Below are 20,590 nucleotides of genomic sequence, written 5' to 3'. Positions count from 1 at the left end.
TAAGAGGCTTATGTCCTGTATTACTTAGGGACCCTATACTTTTCTTGTTCATTAGTAGAGTTTTCCATGGACATGAGGGGAAAGTTGCAAAGCAGAGATCACTGACTGAGGAAAGTGCTTATTATCATCATCATCACTATTATTTCTACTGCAGTTTATTGTATCCATAGTGCTTTGCAGGCCTGCTAATGGATTAAGACCCCATTGTGCCATGTGCTGTATACGCTCATGCCCAGGCCCAGCCCTACAACCGTGTTGTGAAATCATTATTAGAGCTGAACTGAGAATGCTATTTACACTGACAGTGTCTCTGTTTCTATTTAGGTCACACATTGGTGCTTTGAAAAACAAAAAAACAAAATAAACAAAAAAAAAATCAATATGAGGAAACATCGACATTTGCCCATAGTGGCAATCATTTCTATCATACTCTCTGGCTGTTGTATGGTTGAGGCTCAGCAACAAGAAGGTAAGTCCTTGGGTCTTTAGAGAATTTGTAAAAATGTGATGCTTTCTCATGAGATGTTTCTAGGATGTTTTTAAATGCGTATGTTGAAAATGCATTGTAATTTGCCAGCATTGCTGACGGAGAACTAGTCCAAGCATACTACTAGCTTACTCTTTGCCAGCCCATTGGGCTGAGCACCATTTCATGTACATCCCTTAGAAAACACTCAAGTTTTCTTATGTAGGCATGTGAATAGCAAATAATGATGTTTTGCATGAGACTATGACTTTGCCAGTGTGTTATCTATGTATTATCCATGCAGAACTGTTCTGCCTTCCTTATATGTATGGAAAAACCTGAAAAGGGAAATTGAGTGTTGTAATGGCAAAACCACCAAATTTCAGCCATTGACATGGATTACCACTCCCCTGCATTGTTGCGGAGAGAGGTTCATTAGCTTTTTGAAAGGATATTATAGCTTATTTTATATTGTAATTAATTTATTAGGGGTTTGGCATAAGGTGAATGTTACTGGGGAACAGAATTCAATCTGGCACCTTAATTTTTTCAATTACTTAGGTCATGTTTACACTAATGGTCTCTCTAAAGTCCAGAGGACTCCTTGTGTGAACAAATATTGCAGGATTTGGCCCATATTAACTAAACCAGCGATTCCCAAACTGTAGTCTGTGGTGGTCAACAAGACCACGGTAAGTTGACCAGGACCTGTCCCTTGTTGATCAATTAAAAGTTTGACGATAAGAGTGTATGGTTGTCCATGAGATATGATGAGGGTTAACAGTGGTCTGCCAGTTCAGAAAGTTTGGGGATCACTGCTGTAAATCTCATGCAAGAAATATTTGTATATATTAGCAGTGTTCAATATCTAAGCTTGCATTTTGACTGGCCAGAAAGATTTCCTGGGCCTAAAAATCCATTATCATATGGTTTGGGTATTAGTGGGACTTTAAACCTGTAATAACATTAAACAGTAATTGTGACTTTCAGACTCAAATCCAGCAAAGCACGGGAGCAAATGCATGACTGACTTAAGGCTCATAAGGAGTCCCACCCCAGAAGGGCTAATTGCCTACTTGGAGTTGCACACATGATTCAGTGCTCTGCTGGATGGGGCTGTGGTGCCAGTAAGGGGAAGCAGAGGCACAGAACTTCAGTGAAAGCACATGGAAGAAATTCTTTCAGACAAGTGCAATGGCTCTTGAAGACAGAAGGAACATGACTTCTGCTACGCACTATGAAATGGTGCAGTGCATGCTCCTCCCCTGCTAAATGCTGTCCCTTCTCACCTTCGTGTTCTCTAAGTACAAAGTCTGGGACAAGCCCCTGTGCAGATATAAAGGAGGATGGCTTCTTGCACCCTTTCATCTACTTGCGTTCTTATGTAGGGGTATTCACAGTCCAATTTACAGAGATCCTTCTGTTCTGTCCTGCATTATAAAAGAAATATGAGTTTCACGCTGAAGATGTGAAATAGGCCATGCTTTAAAAAAGTGTTTGGGCAACACGGAAATATTCAGCTGACCTGTAGAAAATCTGTTTTTTTAAAGATGTCAAAATCGTTGCTGCGGCTGATATAATATTTCTAGTGGATTCCTCTTGGAGCATTGGAAAGGAACATTTCCAACTTGTTCGAGAGTTTCTATATGATGTTGTAAAATCTTTAGATGTGGGAGAGAATGATTTCCATTTTGCTCTGGTCCAGTTCAGCGGAAACCCACACACAGAGTTCCAGTTAAACACGTATCGCTCTACACAAGATGTCCTGTCCCACATTTTGAACATGCCTTATATGGGGGGAGGCACCAAGACTGGAAAAGGATTAGAATACCTAATTCAGAACCATCTCACTAAAGCTGCTGGAAGCAGAGCAAGTGATGGCACCCCCCAGATTATTATAGTGTTAACGGATGGACGATCTCAAGATGATGTGGCTCTGCCATCATCTGTCCTTAAGTCTGCTGATATAAACATGTTTGCAATTGGAGTGCAGAATGCAGTGGAAGGGGAATTAAAGGAAATAGCAAGTGAACCACTCGATTTGCACATTTTCAACCTAGAGAATTTTACTGCTCTCCACAACATAGTAGGAGACTTAGTGGCAAGTGTTCGTACATCTATGACTCCAGAAATGGCTGGAGAGAAAGGAGTGGTTAAAGACATCACAGGTAATGGCAAACTGCTGTGCTGTGTCTTTGCCATACTGATATCTGAAATAGGTATGGCAATTGCTGGTATTGCACTGTTTTAAAAACTCTGTAGGGAAAGTCAGAGATGGAGGTTTAAAAGGTTTAAAACCTTTTTGAAAGGTTTAAAAAAAAAAGGTTTCAGTGTTACTGTCACAGGTTTCCAATGGATTGTACAGCTAAAGTTGCTCACTGTTTGCACAAGAGGCTGTCCTTCCTGTCAGATTTTTCAGTCTAATATCATTCATGTCTGCAAACCTTTCCCTGTTGGAGTCAAAGGAAACAAGCATCACACAGGCATCATCTTGTAGTCCTGTCTTCATGACCCAAATGTCAGCCCACTTGTTGGAGTCTGATTGCAAAATCTGGGCCTCATTCATTAGTTGTGTGACATTGCAACCACTGCAGAGGCAAAACTCCTTTCTGGTCAAGGATTTCTAAATGAATGAGGTTAATCATGCAAATGACTGCAAAAATTCCATTGTTGTTCATTTTATTACAGAATACATTTTTGGAGATGTGGGTAAAAATTCAATTTCACTATAGTTGCCTTTAATATCCCATGATGGTCCTCATTTCACAACTAGTAATTACCTTGTCAGCTGCAAATTTGCCAAATTATCCCTGTTTATCAGCTTCCAAGAGAGCCGGAGAAATGTAAAATAAAGTCCTCAGTAATACAATTACTGTCCTGTAAGGTCCTAAGTCTGAGCCAGCTTAGCTAGCCCATTAGACTAGCATTTTTAGGGCATGCCACTTTAGGTAGCCAGCAGCACACAGGGGAGACACTTCCAACTTCCTTGGTCTCCCCAGCCTGAATAACCAGATACAACTCACAGTTGCATTGATTAAGGATAGTCTCCACTTGAAAGTCTGGAACAAAGCTTGTACTCACAACTCTGGAGGTAGACAGCAGACCTTCACAGCTCTAGCACTATATCCCACATTGTCTTGTAAAATCATAATCTAAACCTTGTTGGTGCCAGTGGAGCCACAAATTAATTCAACCTTCAGCAGCTATATATTTCAATTTGTGAAATACAGGGTAACTCATTTGTCTGCTCCCATCCATACCCCAAAGGAAGTAAATGAGAGTTTTTCCATGGGCCTGAATGGGTTTTGGGATCAAAGCTGTTTCATAGTTTTTAGGGGCTGGAAGGGACCTTACCTGTGAGCCTGGGTAAGATAATTTGGGTAGGGTAAATAGGGTATGGTAAACAGAAGGAGAAACATCTAGGTGAGAAATCTTCACTTTTTCATCAGAGAGAAGAGAAGGTGGGACCCTATTAATCCCGTCCATTGAACAGGGCCTGAAACCTCAATGGGAAGTCTCTGGAAGGGTATATTGATACTTACAGGAACACTGGGCCTTAGAAAGTCTAGCTGTTCTTTCTACTACTTGCTCAGATCAAGTGCAACAAAAAATGACTTCCAATTCCTATTTACTTTCTGCTGGTAGCAGCTATGAGAAGAGCAGTGACCTCTAATTCCTGTACACCTTTCTCCCTGTTAGATTGGACTAACTTTGAGTGATTTGACAAGTCTGTTATTGATATAGCATTTATAGCATGGGGTTAGCAGCTGATATTTGCCACATACCAAAATCTGGGCCTCATTCATTAGTGGGATCTACTTGTAAGTGAAGGAAATATTACCTGACCCTCTTGCCTTTGGTAGAACTTGCTATAAACAAATGCTGAATTTGGCTTAAGAAATACTAAAGGAGCAAACCTTTTTTTTTTATTCCTGAGACTCCATCTAAAACTTGATAGCATTTTGATGAAAAAAACAGTAGCAATATGCAAGGTATAACATTAATCCATTCATTTTGTCTTGTCTAATTAACCCCTTACTTCAGTCCCATCAATTGCTATATATCACTGCATGATACTTCGCAAAACAAAGAGCTGTGCTCACATATTTTTGTGCTTGGTGTTTGGCAGGGCAAATAGCCAGTTGATTTGCAAGCCATGGAGAAATTAAACTTGTTTCCGTTAGTGATGTAAGCTCTCTGAATGATAAAAGACATTTTTTTAAGTAAACAAAATATATGTGACATCAGATTGCTCTTTAATTATAATAGGATCAGGCCCTTTACTGTAAAAATGCACTTTTTAAAGCCAATAAAAATTTCACTACTGGCTTTAATGGGTGGGCTGGGGTTTATGTATGTCTTGATAAGAAACAAGACTGTGTAGAGTATCCTATTTGCTTATGCACATCTTCATAAAAGCAAATATTTTAAGGGGCAAAACATGTTTTTATATATGAAAAGGAGTATTTCTAAGGTGAAAGGGAGTATTTCAATCCGGAGATCCTTTTGAGAAATGTTTCTGCTCAGTAAAGAAAGTGAAAAGTAATTTTGCTCTTTGTATAGCAAGTTGGTGCTGTGTAATTTACATGGCCAATATATACATCATTTTTATATTGGATTATATTGAGCATTATGTAAGGCATAGTGCAAACTGATCATCTGTCTAGGATGACTTTGAGGTGCCATTTATTCCTTTAGGAAATGCTTTTGCAATTCTAGGTAGTTTGTTTTGCATTTTTCTACATCTATAAATGACATAGAGATTATGTAGTATGGACCATGAGTGTGAGAGGAAAAACAGACTTCGTATTTATATGATAGAAAAGCCCAAATTGTCAATCTTTTGGCAGCCCCAGAGTTCAAGGCCAGTCTTGAATTTGCCCTGATGCATACATTAAATCTTAGCTGTCTGTCTCATCTGACACTCTCTGCTTAGTTGTGTAACAAGCATGCTTTTATTTGTCCTCCAGCACTGGCTTGTTCCATTAGTGTGTACTTAAGTACAAGGTGTTTACAGTGATGACAAATTATCCAACATTTAGAGTTATTGTGTTTCTGTTTTGTCTTATATGGGAAGTATTCCTATAATAGAAATACCTATGAGGAATTTAAATATCACTACTAAAAAGAGAACTAAGAAATATATACAAACAACACTGTCCTGTAATTTTCTTTGCTTTTTTCCTATTTTTGTGGACTCCATATGCCACAACCAGGAATGAACAGTTAAATTAAATGTTAAGGACTTTTATAGGCAAACAGGGTTCTTTGGGTAGATGTGATATCTTTTATTAGACCAACTAAATAGTTGGAAAATTTGTTCTTTGCAAGCTTTCAGGTGCAAACACCCTTCTTCAAGCATGAAGAGAGTCATAACCTAAAGAAAGGTGTTTGTGCCTGAAAGCTTGCAAAGAGCAATTTTTCCAACTCTTTAGTTGGTCTAATACAAGATACTACATCTACCCAAAGAACCTTGCTTGCTTATGTCCTGAGACCAAAACGGCTACAACTAACAACCCTAAAAACTTTCATAACTTTTGACTAAATCATAAAATAATCTCTGAGCCTTTAAATAATTCACAGATATCTCCATTCTTTAACTGGCAGGTTTCATGGGGATGAAAAAGGTTCAAGAGATAGGTAATAGAATAGAGAACATTTGACTTTGTGTATGAATTACGTAATTGAATCATGTGATGGTACTGCATAATAGCCTCATCAAAGTCAATAAGAGTTGAGACTTCACTGGTGCCAGGATTTCACCTCAGCCGAAAGTCAGACAATGTTTTCAAAACTGATGCCTCGTCATTTTCAGTAGTGTGCATTCATATGCATGCGTGCACACCCCACACCAGTAACTTTAAAAAGACTGTAAGAGTAGTGCCCTGGAAACATCTGAGTATTCCCTAAGATCTGTTCTCCCCTGATACCTGCATATGTCTTTCTCTGACATTGATGGGAGTTATGTGAGGATATAGGACAAGGGCAGATTCTAGAAAATTTTCAGTCTACTTTGATAAGTCATGAAACTAAATTATGCCCGTCTTTTCTCTAATTCTAATGCTATATAAAGTTTCATTTGATGTGTATGATCAGATTAGCCATTTCCTGTCATCTAGATATGGTCACAGGTTGGATAATTATGTCATGGCTGGTTTCATCACCCTGTTTTAACATGATTCTGCATTACTTGATTGAATATTCAGTGGTTATGTGCAAAACACACACCAGACACCTACAGTAGTCGTCAGCAGAAGTTATCATATTTGTACAAAATCAAATAGCAAGTTAATGTGTTATTTGTCATTACAGGTATAGTAAATATACAGCTAAACTTGTCATAATTGTCACTTGACAATGGAAAATAATATTCATCAATCAGACAGACTTTTTTTTTTTACAAAATGGCTTTGAATAATTATACCTTTGATGAGAAAAGCCACCATTGTATATTCAGCCAACATTTTAAACATTTACTAGAAATCTCAAGAAAGGCTGAAACTTTCCATGTATAAAACATGATTCCATCTGTGAATAATATTTTACAGTATAGCAATAACATTTACTTTTGAAACTGTATTGGCAGTTGTATTTTTAAAAATATGTAATGAGATAACCTTCTATGAATTAAATTTTGAATATAATTTATATTCTCTTTTGTGTATTTCCAGGAAATCTGGTTTGCTCTTTTGAGTTTTGTGTCTCTAAATATTTAGGCTTTTAGACAAATAGTAGACACCATCCTAGAAATTATCTAAATATATAAAAAAGTTCTGTGCTGTAGAGTTTTCTCCCCACAAAAGAAGAAATATCCTAATATTTAATAACAGTCATGAATTTAGAGTCTGTCAAAACAGAAGACTGTCTTCTGAAACACATTTGATCTGATGGCTCATATTCAATCAGAATGCAGAACTAAAAGGCAAATATCACTATCTTTAGCGAACACATATTTGTTTTCTATTTTCGTGTTTCTTACCAGCTTCCAAAGAAACATGTCAGAACACTGTAAAACTGCATGTAATCACTTGTTTTAATGCTTTCACCTTTTGCATTTCTTTTTTTAAAGCGCAAGATTCTGCTGACCTTATTTTCCTTATTGATGGATCAAACAACATCGGAAGTGTCAATTTCCAAGCCATACGAGATTTCCTTGTAAATTTGGTTGAAAACCTCAGAGTTGGCGCTCAGCAGATACACATTGGGGTGGTGCAGTATAGTGATGAACCCAGAACTGAGTTCTTTTTGAACACATACTCCACAAAAGCTGATGTTCTGGATGCAGTGAAAGCACTTAGTTTTCTTGGTGGCGAGGAAGCTAACACTGGTGCAGCACTGGAATTTGTGGTGCAGAACCACTTCACCCAGGCAGGAGGCAGCAGAATAGAGGAAGCTGTGCCTCAGATATTAGTGCTGATAAGTGGTGGAGAGTCTAGTGATGATGTCAGAGAGGGAGTGTTAGCAGTGAAGCAAGCTAGTATATTTTCACTTAGCATTGGGGTCCTGAATGCTGACAGTACAGAGCTGCAGCAGATTGCTACTGATGGAAGCTTCGCATTTTCTGCCCTGGATATCCGTAACCTTGATGGTCTTCAGGAACAATTACTACCAAACATTGTTGGAGTGGCCCAAAGACTCATTTTATTAGAGGCCCCAACCATTGTTACCGAAGGTATGTATGCATTTACAGACTGCTGTATTTTGTTGAATTAATGAACTATTACAACATATTTTTGAGCACATTTCTCTGCTATGCTCTAGAAAAAAATGAGAAAGCAAATAAATGGTGGCATATTATGAGGATAGTCATTTGCCCAGCAAATTACAATTTGAACACTCTGAAGTGTTGTACCAATGACTATCGCAACATGGAGTTTTGAACAAAATAATCAGGGAATTAAAAAGCAATATAAACCTCCCATATAAGTTCTTTGTACTGCAGTTACCATGATAATACCTGAACAGGCCTGAAGATGAGGACATGGCCTATTTCTGAGAAGTGCTTGTCTCATGAAAACTTTCATTAAAGGTTGATATAAACCTTCAGTAGAAGTCTTATATATGACATTTAGCTGGGGGAGTTATCAGAGATGTGGAATCCAGATGAGGAATATGCAGTATTAATGACATTGTCATTTCCCTGGATGGGGTTGATATTTCTTAACTATTATTTAGTATAGATAGCCCCAAAGTATACTTTTCATATCCATATCTGTATTTTGAACAACTCCCCAGTGTTAGAAGAAATTTGGATTCAGTTTGAACTAATTCAGACTAGAGCTGGTCAAAAAGAAAAAAAAAAGTATTTCTTTTTTAAGCTGAAAATGTTTACTTGTCATGGGGCATTCTTTTTCAGCATAGCAAAAGAAAATGGAAATAGTCAACCAAAAATGAATATTTATCAGTTTTTGGTTTTCTGTTGACAAACTTTTTTTTTCCTTTGGGGAAAACAGACACATGTAAATAAATGCATGTGGTTAAAAATCCAATTTTATTCCATAAAAAAAAAATGGTGGAAGATTTTCAACCAGCCCTATTTCATGTCCAGCCCTAGAAACCAAGAATTGTATACAAAGGAATTATTTTCTGTACAAAGGCTTATTCATTATTTATGTCCCCTATGTTGAAGACTTTTGTGATGCAACATAACCAGAACATAGAGGTTGTGCAGACTTTCTGCCTAGGGATTTTGGATAATATTTGAGGATAATATAATTGTGCACAGAATTTAAAAGAACAATAACCCTCAATTATTTTTAAAGGCATTCTCTTTACTGCTATCATAAGTTACCCTTTAATATTGTAGCTGATTTGGTTTGCAGCTTTACATGGAGACAGTAGAAATAGCCAACTTGGGTTTCATTAAATTATTTAATTTCACTGAGGATTTAAAATAGTAGTTTATCTATGAGATGCCTTTAACTTGTTTATTGTAACCTAATGCATGGATATATCTAGTAGCATGTTTATTCCAGCACTAGAGATTCACACAGGCATAAATTTGTGCATTTTATGGCTCATACACTAGGACTGTCTGGTATTGTAATTTTAAAATGCTTTAATTAAGTTAAAATCACTAACAGAAGATTTTCATAATAGACACTATGAGCAGTACTGTAAAAGGCCACTGCATTGAGTCAATCTTGCAAAGTCCATGCATCCATTTAGCCAACAATTCTGTATGGACAAATATCTGTTTTGTCCATACAGTTACTGAAATGAAATGCATAAATAGCCATGAATCCAAAAGCCATTGTGCAATTTTGTTAACTGCATTCAGTTTACCAGCTTGATTGGCATTGAGGTATTTCACTCCAAATGTTTTCATTAGTTCCTTCTGACTGTTTTATATTATTAGACCCTCATAGATATAACTGAGAGCAAAATTTGACCTACTGTGTTATCATACCCGTTTGGGTGTCTAACTACCCTACATGAAACATTTTCAAAATTTAATCAGAGCACAGAATCTTTATTTAGATTAAAACATCCATTTCAAAACCCATTAACGTCTTTGAGAAGGCCCTACCCACTATTGACTATAGTGGGTTTCAGATCATGCTGTGTTAATGGGTTGGTTATCCCTTCATAGAAAGGCTGGAAGATTGGGATCTTAGTTTGGAATTAATTTCTTTTTCTTTGAGCATTTGTACTTTATAGCTTTTTAATCTTTCTCAGTCACAGAAATCACTCAGTATGCTGGGGGAAGGGGCACAGTTTGTTCTGTTTGGACCTGTATAACTTCAACTCACAGAACAATCAATTTGAAGAAAATATCTGTCTGCACCAACATAAAATAGCTAGTATCTAATTGATAAGGTACAGAGCTGGCTTCTGTGGAAGTTAAATTTGGAAGGGAACTGAAATTCTTCAAGGGTCTGGGAAGAGGTTCAGTATAAATGAATAATTGCTAATATGTGAAAAACTCAGTTGTTGACAGTTTATAAGCTGGACAATGGAAGCATATGCAAGACTGTGACTGGAGTATGTGCCTGGATGGGGAAAGTAAAAACCTCCATGTTCTTCTATGTGGGTTGCATAGATTTGGGGTCCTGGGGCATAAAAATAAGGCTATTCTTGGCTTTTGCCTCATACATAGGACAAGTTGTGCAGTCCTTACTCAGTTATTAATTGATGCTTCCACTGGAAACCTTGAGGCTTTTAGATATTTTGTCTGAGAAAGGAATGAAGGGCACACTTCAGTTCTCTATTCAAAGCCAGAGTAAAGTCAGGCTTGCCCAGGAGATCTCTGAAGAGTTCATAGAAATCAGCTCTTCACTCTCCTGTTGGAGTATTTGTTACTGCCTCTCATAAGCAATAATAATTACCTTCCCAACATGAACCATTTTCAGACCTCTTCCTGAACCTTTCAGTGGAATATCCTAGTCATGGCCAGGCCCCAGTTTCTCTCTCTTTTCCCTTCCTCACACCCCAATTCATGAAGTCACAGAAAGAAATAGTACAACTCTGGGCTCTGTAGTGCAACAGAGAGTGCTGAGTCTCTATAATAGGCTTTTCACAATCTGCATATGCAGCAAAATGCAAGGCAGTTCCAACTATTTGGGAGCCTCTGGTTCTTCTCAAAATGTAGCTGTGAAAATGGGATCTTGTCTCATGAGAGCATCAAACTCTAAAGTTATTTTAAAGTTTTTTACTAGCTAGCTGTGCTGCTGTTAATATACCGCTATACTTTCTTATCTAAGACTCAATGGCTGTGTCTACATGAGGCACTACTGTGCAGTGGTTACTGCACATTTATTTAGTACTTGTTTATACTTGAGTTACTGCAGTCGTACCGGCAATCACCATTTTTGTGCCACTAATGCACAGTAGCCTAATACTACTGCACAGTAGCGTCGTATCATGGTTTTTGCCAGGCGACGTTACCGCGCAGTAATATAAGGCTACTGCACAGTCAGAGTCCTGTGTAGATGTTCCCAGTGTCGATATGAAAGGCCATGCCATTCTCTTTTAGATAAGCTAAAATATAAAAAAACTGGGCAAGATTTTAAAAACTAACTTGTGATTCCAGATGCCTCATTTTTTTGGATGACCTATTTGAGACATTGTAAAGGAGTCTCATTTTTAGTTGTTAAGGAAATCAGCATCTCAAGTTGTGCACCCAAAATAAGGCAATCAAAGTAACTCATCACTTCTGAATGTTGTGGCCGTTTTAGGATGATAATAATACCTGGAAAAAAATTGATTGCTTTTCATTTGTGTTTAATGTCATCCAAAGAAACCAAGAAATTAAGATCATTATAAAAAAAGTGTAAATTGAAGCTGAATATGAAAACCATGAATATAGTGCTTTTTCTTCAATCCTATAATATGTTGATTTTTCACTTATTATGAAATTTATGAAAGTCATGTGAAGGCTGCCCAATATTCAGCTGTCCAGATACATTTTAAATTTGTCGATAAACTTCCCAAATAACATTTATGCCAAAGGTTTTTCATTGTTTTCCTCATCTGATCTATATTTTCTGCTGATATATATTTGCATACCTCACTTGAAATTATGCCTATACTTTAGCAGAGAGAATTTGGGCTTCCAGTTAAGCCTTATCTAATGTCATTTGAAATCCATGTAGTGATTCCCATTTTTGTGTTGGAGTTGAGGTAGACTATTGGTATTTTTTTAATTTGGCCAAAAAATGCACAGCATTTTTCATAGATTTCATAGACATTAAGGCTGGAAGGGACCTCGGGCGATCATCGAGTCCAGCTCCCTGCCCCTGGGGCAGGAAGCCAGGTGGTGTCAAAGGATCCCAGCAAGATAAACGTCCAAATGTCTCTTAAAGGAGTCCAGAATAGGTGCTTGCATCACCTGTCTGTTTCAGGCCTTGAGGGCTTGGACAGTAAAGAAGTTTTTCCTTATGTCCAGCCTAAAATGGTCTTGGAGAAGTTTGTGACTGTTTGACCTTTTCATCCTTTGGGGCACTCTGGTGAATAGGTGTTCCCCTAGATCCTGATGTACACCCTATATATACTTGTAGGTAGCCACCAGGTCCCCTCTGAGCCTGTGCTTTTCCAGGCTGAAGAGTCCCATACCTCTCAGCCACTCATCATAAGGCCTGTTTTCCTGCCCTCTGATCATCATATTGTCAAATGCAAAAACCCCCCTTGTGTTAATAATTATTTATAATGCCATGATTGTGTTTTCTCATAAAGTTAAGTATTTTAATATTATCAATACTTATTTATCTATTTTCTCCTTTAAACGGTGTATTGGTTTTTGCCCTGTCTTCCTTCAAGTTCACCAGGGAACTGAAAATCTAGTGTTCTTTCTGCTTCTTTCATCATCATCTGTAATAAAAGATTTAAAGTGCAGAGATGTAAATAAAAGTGACAATTGTTTTAGTAATATGGGAGCCATAATTAAAGCCACTCTACTTCTCTATAACTGGGTTGGCTGTGCTGAACAAAGAGAGGTAGTAACTTGTATTTGTTAGCTAAGGAAATGTATAGGACATGAAGACACACAGGGAACAGGTACACAGAATTTGTGGGAACTGTTCTTTTCTTGTTTCCGTAAGCATAACCTATTTTATCCACATGGGAGCAGATCCCCAGCTGGGGTCAATCAGCATGACTCCACTGAACCCAATGTTGCTATACTACCCTGTGTTAACTGATGATCTTGCTCACAGAGACTATGCACTTCTAAAATGAAGCTTTTTCATCTGTGTCATGCGTGTTAGAATACCTTTTAAAATGTAGCATTGTGTTATAATTAACTTATGAATTTTTTCTAACGTTCTGCTTTTTAGAAAGGGATAATGTTACAATAAGTCAAATGATAATGGAATTGAGTGCAATGTACATTAGAAAAAAGGAAATATGTTCTGAAAAGAGGCTGTTTAAAATGTAAGTGAGTGAGGGTCATGATACACAATGAAAGTATGAAGAAGAGACACTGAAAATAACAATAAAACTTACTTCTAGGAGATAAGAGGTCATATAGGATGTTGCCTCATTGATTTCAGCTTTATTGTTCACATTGGTATAAGCACTGTTTATTGAATTATTTCAATGATGAGATGTGTATATTATATGTATATATGGTTACTTGCAGTTATTGACGTAAACAAGAAGGACATAGTCTTCCTGATAGATGGCACAACTGCAATGGGAAGCACCCATTTTTCTGCAGTCCGTGATTTCATTGCCAAAATCGTCCAAAGGCTGGAAATTGGACCAGACCTCATCCAAGTAGCTGTGGCACAATACGCAGATACTGTAAGACCAGAATTCCATTTTAATGCTCATCAGTCCAAAAAAGAGGTCTCTTCTGCTGTGAGGAAAATAAAATTAATGGGTGGTTCAACACTCAATACTGGTTCGGCCTTGGACTTTGTTAGAAACAACTTCTTCATCAGTTCTACAGGGTGTAGGATTGATGAAGGTGTTTTGCCTATGCTAGTCCTTGTTACGAATGGCAAATCCAAAGATGGTATTACCCAACCTGCAGCAGAGATGAAAAGGAGCAGGATAATGGTTCTTACCATTGGATCCAAAAATGCAGACAAGTTGGAGCTTCAAGAAATTGCCTATGAGCCGGAACTTGTTTTCACTGCAGATGAATTCCGTGTCCAAAGCCTGCAAGGCATTCTTCCTAGAGTGCTGACACCTCTAAAAACACTCTCTGGAGCAATAATCATTCAAGAAATACCATCAGGTGAGCATGCTTTTTTAAACAAAGTAGATGCCTCTGACTTAGTTTGTATTCCTTATTGTACACAGGTAGAGCTACTGAAGAATCCATAATGAATAATTCAGAGCTGGTAAATTTGGCCACTTTTTCCATTTGCAAAATGATTGTGGAAAGATTAATATATTTGCTCTTTATTTTTTCATTAATTTATTTGTCAGAAATATTTAAATGTTTAACATTGATGTATATGCTTTAGTGGTTTGTTGCTTAAGTACTGAGGTATTGTTTCTTTCTTCTGATTAGCTAATTAGCAACTTTTGAATTCTATCAGCAAATATAGTTGGAAATTCAGTTTTGGAGGATACTTGATTTTAGTGAAAGTAATGTGCTTGTAGTAATACAGCTAGACCATTGAGATTTTTAGTGAAAGAAAATCTGACAAGTCTGTGCACATTGTTGAGTTCAAAATCACCCTCAGACCCAAAAAAAATTTGCAGACCTTTTTCTACATCATTCACTTAGTTCTAGTGCAGAGTGGAACTTAGGACTATTCTGTTTATTTTTTCTATTTCGTGTGTAATTAATAATATCAATTGAAGTCAATGGATACTTTATATTGAATCTTTCCATTGACTTGAGTAGCTTTTAGTTAAAAACTATACACAAATGTCTTCTATTTTACCATGTATTTTAAAAGATGGTTTTATCTGCTGAAAGATTTTGAGCTACAGTTTCTCAGGGTTTCTTAGTGAGGGAAACATATCAGACTGCAGTTGTGTCATTATAAAATATAAATGATCTCATTCTGAATTGCATTCCCATACCATAGGAACATTAGAGAAACTGAGCCTCTTCCAGCTGCCATTCAGTTCAATAGAGAGGCTTCCATTGATTTATATAGTCAGGGTCACATTATTTTTCAGTTTCTCCAAGCTACTGAAATTATAAATTAGGGTGCAGGGAATTTCTGCTGTTTTAAGGATTCTTTCAAAACTCAGTGAAATGATCTATATAGAGGGCTGTAGGTTGTAGCTATGGTGGTCTAAGGACATAGGCAGACAAGGTTCTTTGGGCGAATCTGATACCTTTTATTAGACCAACTTAAATAGCTGGAAAAAATTGGAAAATTCTATATGGAAGGCTGACATTTTAAAATAAATTCACCAATATTTGTCCTTAATTAAGATGAATATCACGGAATAGTCTATCATTTAATAAGCTATTTCAAAATGTGTTTTCTGCTAATACAGTGTTGCATGGCTACGTATCAAACCTGACATTTTTATTTCTATATATAAATTAAAAATGTCCTCATTCTTTAAAATGTTATACACACTGCTTCTCTTTTTGTCTGTTTCTCTTTCTCTCTTATACAGTACAGATAGCCATAAGCACACTCTGTAGGCAAGTAAGTCTTCCTCTGCAACAGCCCATTGCTAATTATTACCACTCAGTGGGCATGTTGACATGTGCGTTAATGCACTGTAATTATCATGTATTCAGTTGAGCACCTATAATAACAAGTATTAACGCACCATAATTGGCACCACTGCACAGTAGTGCTGGCATATGTTTTTTACTAATTCTACTGCACATTAGCGCATTAACACAGCTTTCACTGTGACATGCTAATGCACAGTGGAATTAGTCTACTGGGCTTCTAGCATCTTGTGTAGATGCGCCCAGTGTGACATTTCAAGTGATACACTTCCATTTGTTTATCTGAAAATATTAGCCCAGATTGGAACTATTATCATAGTATAGATTAGAAATATAGACAACGGATCTACTCATTGTTATTTGCCAGAAATCATTACCCTCCAAAGGGTCCAACATTTCTCTTTCATTTTTAATGCATTATTACTGTAGTGAATATAAGGTAAGGGATAGTGATCCTGATAGTCAATAAGCAAACTTGGAAAATGTACAGTTGTTAAGCATTGTCCTTGACAAAAGAGGATTAAAGTAACAAGACTATGTATACACGCATTTGTACCATATATATGTGAAAGGGGTATCACACTGATGAATGACATGGATATCTATTAAATCTTATGGCAGATGATAAATAATTTGTCACCTACAGTGTAATTTATCATATATCTATGACCTCATGTCCTGCCCATTAATCCATTATCTGGGGCCTTACACTAACATCTGAGATCCTTCAGCAGCTTCAAACTTCTGATGTATTTTTTTACACCAGCTATAAGAAAAGATTTGATTCCTTCCCTTCCTCATCCCTGTAAAATGGATTCTCCCCCAACAAAATGATCCAAGCTTAAGTCCCTGATTCACTCCTGGAACAGTTACAGCTTTTCAGTACATAGAAATATCATGCTTTTCAGTTTGGTAGTATAAGTCCTTTAAGAACTACAAGTGGAAGCTCTCTGATTTTGGAAAAGGGAGATTCCATGGTGAAATCCTGAGCCCTACTGAAGACAATAGGATTTTTATTATTGACCTCCACGTGGTCAGGATTTTATTATAAACCGGCCAATGGGATTTAGCATGGACTTCAAGCTCTGTGAAGGAGCTTAAATACTACTATAACATTGTGATACTTTGCTTCAGATCCTGTAGTTGTGCATCTCTTTAGGCAAAAGGACCCAACAGCTGATGTAGGGGGAATGTTCTGCTAGCATTGAATTAGTATCATGGCTTTTAAGCCTGCATTTTTGTGCTAAAAGGGGCTATGGGTGCATCCAGGTTCTGTGTGATATGATTAAGCAAAAAAATGACTCTAGGTGTAGGATTATTTTGTATGTAAGGAAGACTCAGCCAAATGTTGAGCATTCCTTCTGCTTAGGTAATTGCTGACAGAAAAATGCTTATTTCCAAATCTGCAGCAAGGGACAGTTTGGATGTAACAGTATCTTACATAGTCACCTCCATATGGTCATGTGCCAGTGAAATTTATTTAAAGTGACCACTCAAAATTGGTTACTTAACAGTAGTAGTCTTCTATGGAAAGTAGAGCCAAATTGTACTCTGTGGGCTAGATTCTGCTCCCAGATGCACATTATACGTCTGAAGTAACTCTCCTGAAAACAGTGGAGTTCCTTTAGACTTTGAGAGGAGGATTTGGTTCACTATACTTGAGTCTGCCTTTTTGGCTTCCTCAAGGAATAGAAAAGTGGCTGATGAGGCTGGTTGCTGGCATTGGTTCATTTGTCAGTGCCTGGTAGAAGAGGGTTTTTTCAGGTGCTGCAGGGTTAACTTTTTCGATAAGGCTCCAGTGATGTTCACAAAGTATTATTAGATAGTATCTGCCTTCTACCAGGGTAAATTTGAATAAGTATAGAAGCAGCTCCTCAGTGGGTATATAAATTGATACTGATCCACTGAAGTCAGTGAAACCAGTTTATATTTGCTAAGGATCTGGCCCACTGTGCCAAGAGAAAAGGAAGTCCTTAGTTTTTTGCAGTGGATAAAATTGCCTCTGAAGCATCAGAGACTAGACTCCATTACTAAACCTTGGCTATTAAAATACTTGTTATAGAATGATTCAAGCAACAAAATGTCCAATAACTTTCACTGTTATTCTTGCTGTTTATTTCTTGGACACTGTTTCATTTCTTGCTTGCTCTCCCTTCTCCCCCATCTCTCTAACAAGGTATGCATGTGTGTACAGTATATACTGTATGCACACATGAAAATGTCTGTTACGTTTTCTATGATGTCTCATGTTATTTTCTGTGCTCTACTGCAGTTCAAGTAAACAAAAGGGATATCATCTTTCTTTTGGATGGATCACTCAACGTTGGAAATGCCAACTTCCCATTTGTGCGTGACTTTGTTTTGAAACTAGTTAACTACCTTGATGTTGGAATTGACAATATACGAATCGGCCTAATACAATTTAGTGACACTCCCAGAACTGAATTCTTTTTAAACACATACCTAACCAAATCAGATATAATTAATCGCCTGGGCCAGTTGAAGCCCAAGGGAGGTTCAGTGTTGAACACTGGATCTGCATTAGACTTTGTCCTTTTAAAACACTTCACTGAAGCAGGTGGGAGCAGGATAGATGAACAAGTTCCACAGATCCTAGTCCTGGTTACAGCAGGGCAATCTGCTGATGCATACTTGGATGCTTCCAATGCATTGGCTCGGGCCGGAGTGCTAACTTTTTGTGTTGGAGTTAGGAATGCTGATAAGGCAGAACTTGAGCAGATCGCATTTAATCCAAGAATGGTATATTTTACGGATGATTTCAGTTCTCTGGCAGCTTTACCACAGGAATTAATTAAACCTTTAACAACATATGTTAGTGGAGGTGTACAAGAAGTTCCACTCACTCCATCAGGTAATATCTACCTTTCTTCAAGTTGACTTAATATTGGTCTTTTTTCTCTTGATTCTTTGCTTTAAATGTACTACAAACTTCTTTTTTTTCCAAGGTCTTGAACCAGCAAAGCAGTTAAATCTACACTTAACTTTAAGCAGTGGCTATGCCCATTGAATCCTTAAGTTCATTGAAGTCAAATTTAACATGTTTAAAGTTCAGCACATTTTTAAGTGCTTCACTGGATCAGGACCAAAAGAGACATCAGAGTGACTCTTTGACCACCGTACCAAATATTCTGTCCACTTATGCTATGAGTCTTTTTGTCTTTCTTTTTATTTTTTGATAATGTGGAATATACTGACATCTACTTAATGTGCTTGTATATATAGCAGCTCACACAGAGGGAATGGTTATAGGTAAATTAAGTGGAATTATTAAGATAGTACCATTCAGGATAGATGAATGAAAACAAAACCAAAGCATGTAAGTCTGGAATCTACTTATTTCCATTTGGCACAGCTCCCTTTCCTCCCCCCAGTAGTAGTGGGTTGGCATGGCTGTAGCTGAGGGCAAAATCTTACTCCCAGAATAATTTAATGAGTTAAAAAGTCATTGAGACCTTTTGACATATCTGGGAGGGTTAACCTGATTTAAACAGGTATTTTCTCAACAATTGTTTTATTCTGGTTCTGACCACTAGGAGACATTAAAAAGACTAGGATCAGTTAGCGATGGAAAGGAGACAATTAAAAGCAACGTGGCAGATGGATATCAAATCCTCCCAATAAAATAGGTGAAAGGTTCCCATATATAATTCACGTATGGATTTTAAAGGCCCTTTCCTCAGCCGTTTCTCTGAGGTCATGGTGGGAGAGTGGAGTGAATTACAGCAGTCCTTTAAAGGGTGCAGCTCACTTCCTTGCTTGAGCCTGGTCATCTACTGGGGGAGTTGGGCAGGGAAATCAAGCCTAGTGCCTGCATAATTCTGCTAGGTCCATGTTCACTTGATCACAGTGAGCAATACATTGTACTTAAAACTCAGACCAAAACTCTAAGTAGAGCCAAGGAAGTCTGTGAGAAGGGGTTCTTTTTCTCTATTCCCTATTTAGCTAAATAAATCAAGGGCACTGTCAAGCCCTTTTAGCACTGAGATATTTCAGGAGAGGAAAACCACTCATATACTTTATACCATATTTTCTTGAATGCAACACTCATCTTTCCCAAAACCCGGTTGTAGAAAGTTGGACTGTGCAATATAGGGAAGAAATACGGTTAGAACACTTTTTGCTGCTTCCTGGGCAAAAGTGAAAGTAACTCTGCACTCAGTTCCCATAGGGAACACAACAGTGAGCAGGCTCAGCTCATTAGCTCAGCTCTCTTACTACAAAGAAAGATCTTTTGTCTTCATTCTGAATTTCAAAAACAGGGTGCATATGGTATATGAGAAAATATGGTATATTAATATTCTGCTCCTTTAAAGAAAAGTTGCTCTGATGAAATTGAAAAGGAGAAAAAGCCTTCATATTCTTATTTCCTTTTATTTTGAATTCATTCTAGAAAGCAAGAAAGATATTTTATTCATGATTGATGGTTCAGCCAACCTATTGGGTCACTTCCCTACAGTCCGAGACTTTGTGTACAGAATTATTTCTGACCTCAATGTGAGTCCAGATGCCATCCGAGTTGCTGTAGCTCAGTTCAGTGACAATGTCCAAGTTGAGTTCAACTTCAGTGAGTTGCCATCGAAGCAAGACATGCTTCTGAAAGTTAAACGGATGAAGATAAAAACTGGGAAGCAACTGAACATAGGTTCTGCACTGGATTACGCAGTGAGGAACCTGCTTGTGAAGAACGCTGGGAGCAGGATTGAAGAAGGAGTTCCTCAGTTTTTGGTCCTACTTGCTGCTGGGAAATCAACTGATAGTGTGGAAGATGCAGCGGAGGCCCTGAAACGAGCTGGTGTTGTCACTTTTATTATCAAAGCCAGGACTGCAGAGCAAGTAGAACTTGAAAGGATAGTTTACGCTCCACAGTTTATTCTGCCTGTGGATGCCCTTTCTAAAATTGGAGAAATTCAGTCAAACATAGTAAACCTATTGAGAACCATACAGTATCAACCAACAGGTACAGAGATGCCATTTCCTTTGTTTCTAAAATGCTGAATTAGATGTCT

At 37.6% G+C, this 20,590-nt stretch overlaps 1 protein-coding gene across 9 annotated transcripts in view; it reads left to right on the top strand.

The window, feature by feature from the left end:
• The first annotated feature begins 306 nt into the window (after nt 1-306).
• The window catches only part of COL6A3 (collagen type VI alpha 3 chain), an 89,896-nt gene continuing 69,612 nt past the window's right edge, over nt 307-20,590 (top strand). For 6 of the 9 annotated variants that reach the window (XM_019553719.1, XM_019553716.1, XM_019553718.1 and 3 more), the window contains exons 1-6: nt 307-469; nt 2,017-2,634; nt 7,536-8,138; nt 13,545-14,147; nt 17,836-18,435; nt 19,975-20,541. In XM_019553719.1, coding sequence (XP_019409264.1) covers nt 382-469; nt 2,017-2,634; nt 7,536-8,138; nt 13,545-14,147; nt 17,836-18,435; nt 19,975-20,541 — 3,079 coding nt within the window. In that variant the 5' untranslated portion in view covers nt 307-381. The remainder of the gene's footprint in view (nt 470-2,016; nt 2,635-7,535; nt 8,139-13,544; nt 14,148-17,835; nt 18,436-19,974; nt 20,542-20,590) is intronic. The other 3 variants (XM_019553721.1, XM_019553720.1, XM_019553722.1) reach the window with 3 other exon arrangements.

The sequence above is a fragment of the Crocodylus porosus genome, unplaced genomic scaffold, assembly GCF_001723895.1.
Source record: "Crocodylus porosus isolate Cpor-Errol unplaced genomic scaffold, CroPor_comp1, whole genome shotgun sequence".
Lineage (NCBI taxonomy): Eukaryota > Metazoa > Chordata > Crocodylia > Crocodylidae > Crocodylus > Crocodylus porosus.
This window is presented reverse-complemented; position numbering and strand designations above follow the sequence as displayed.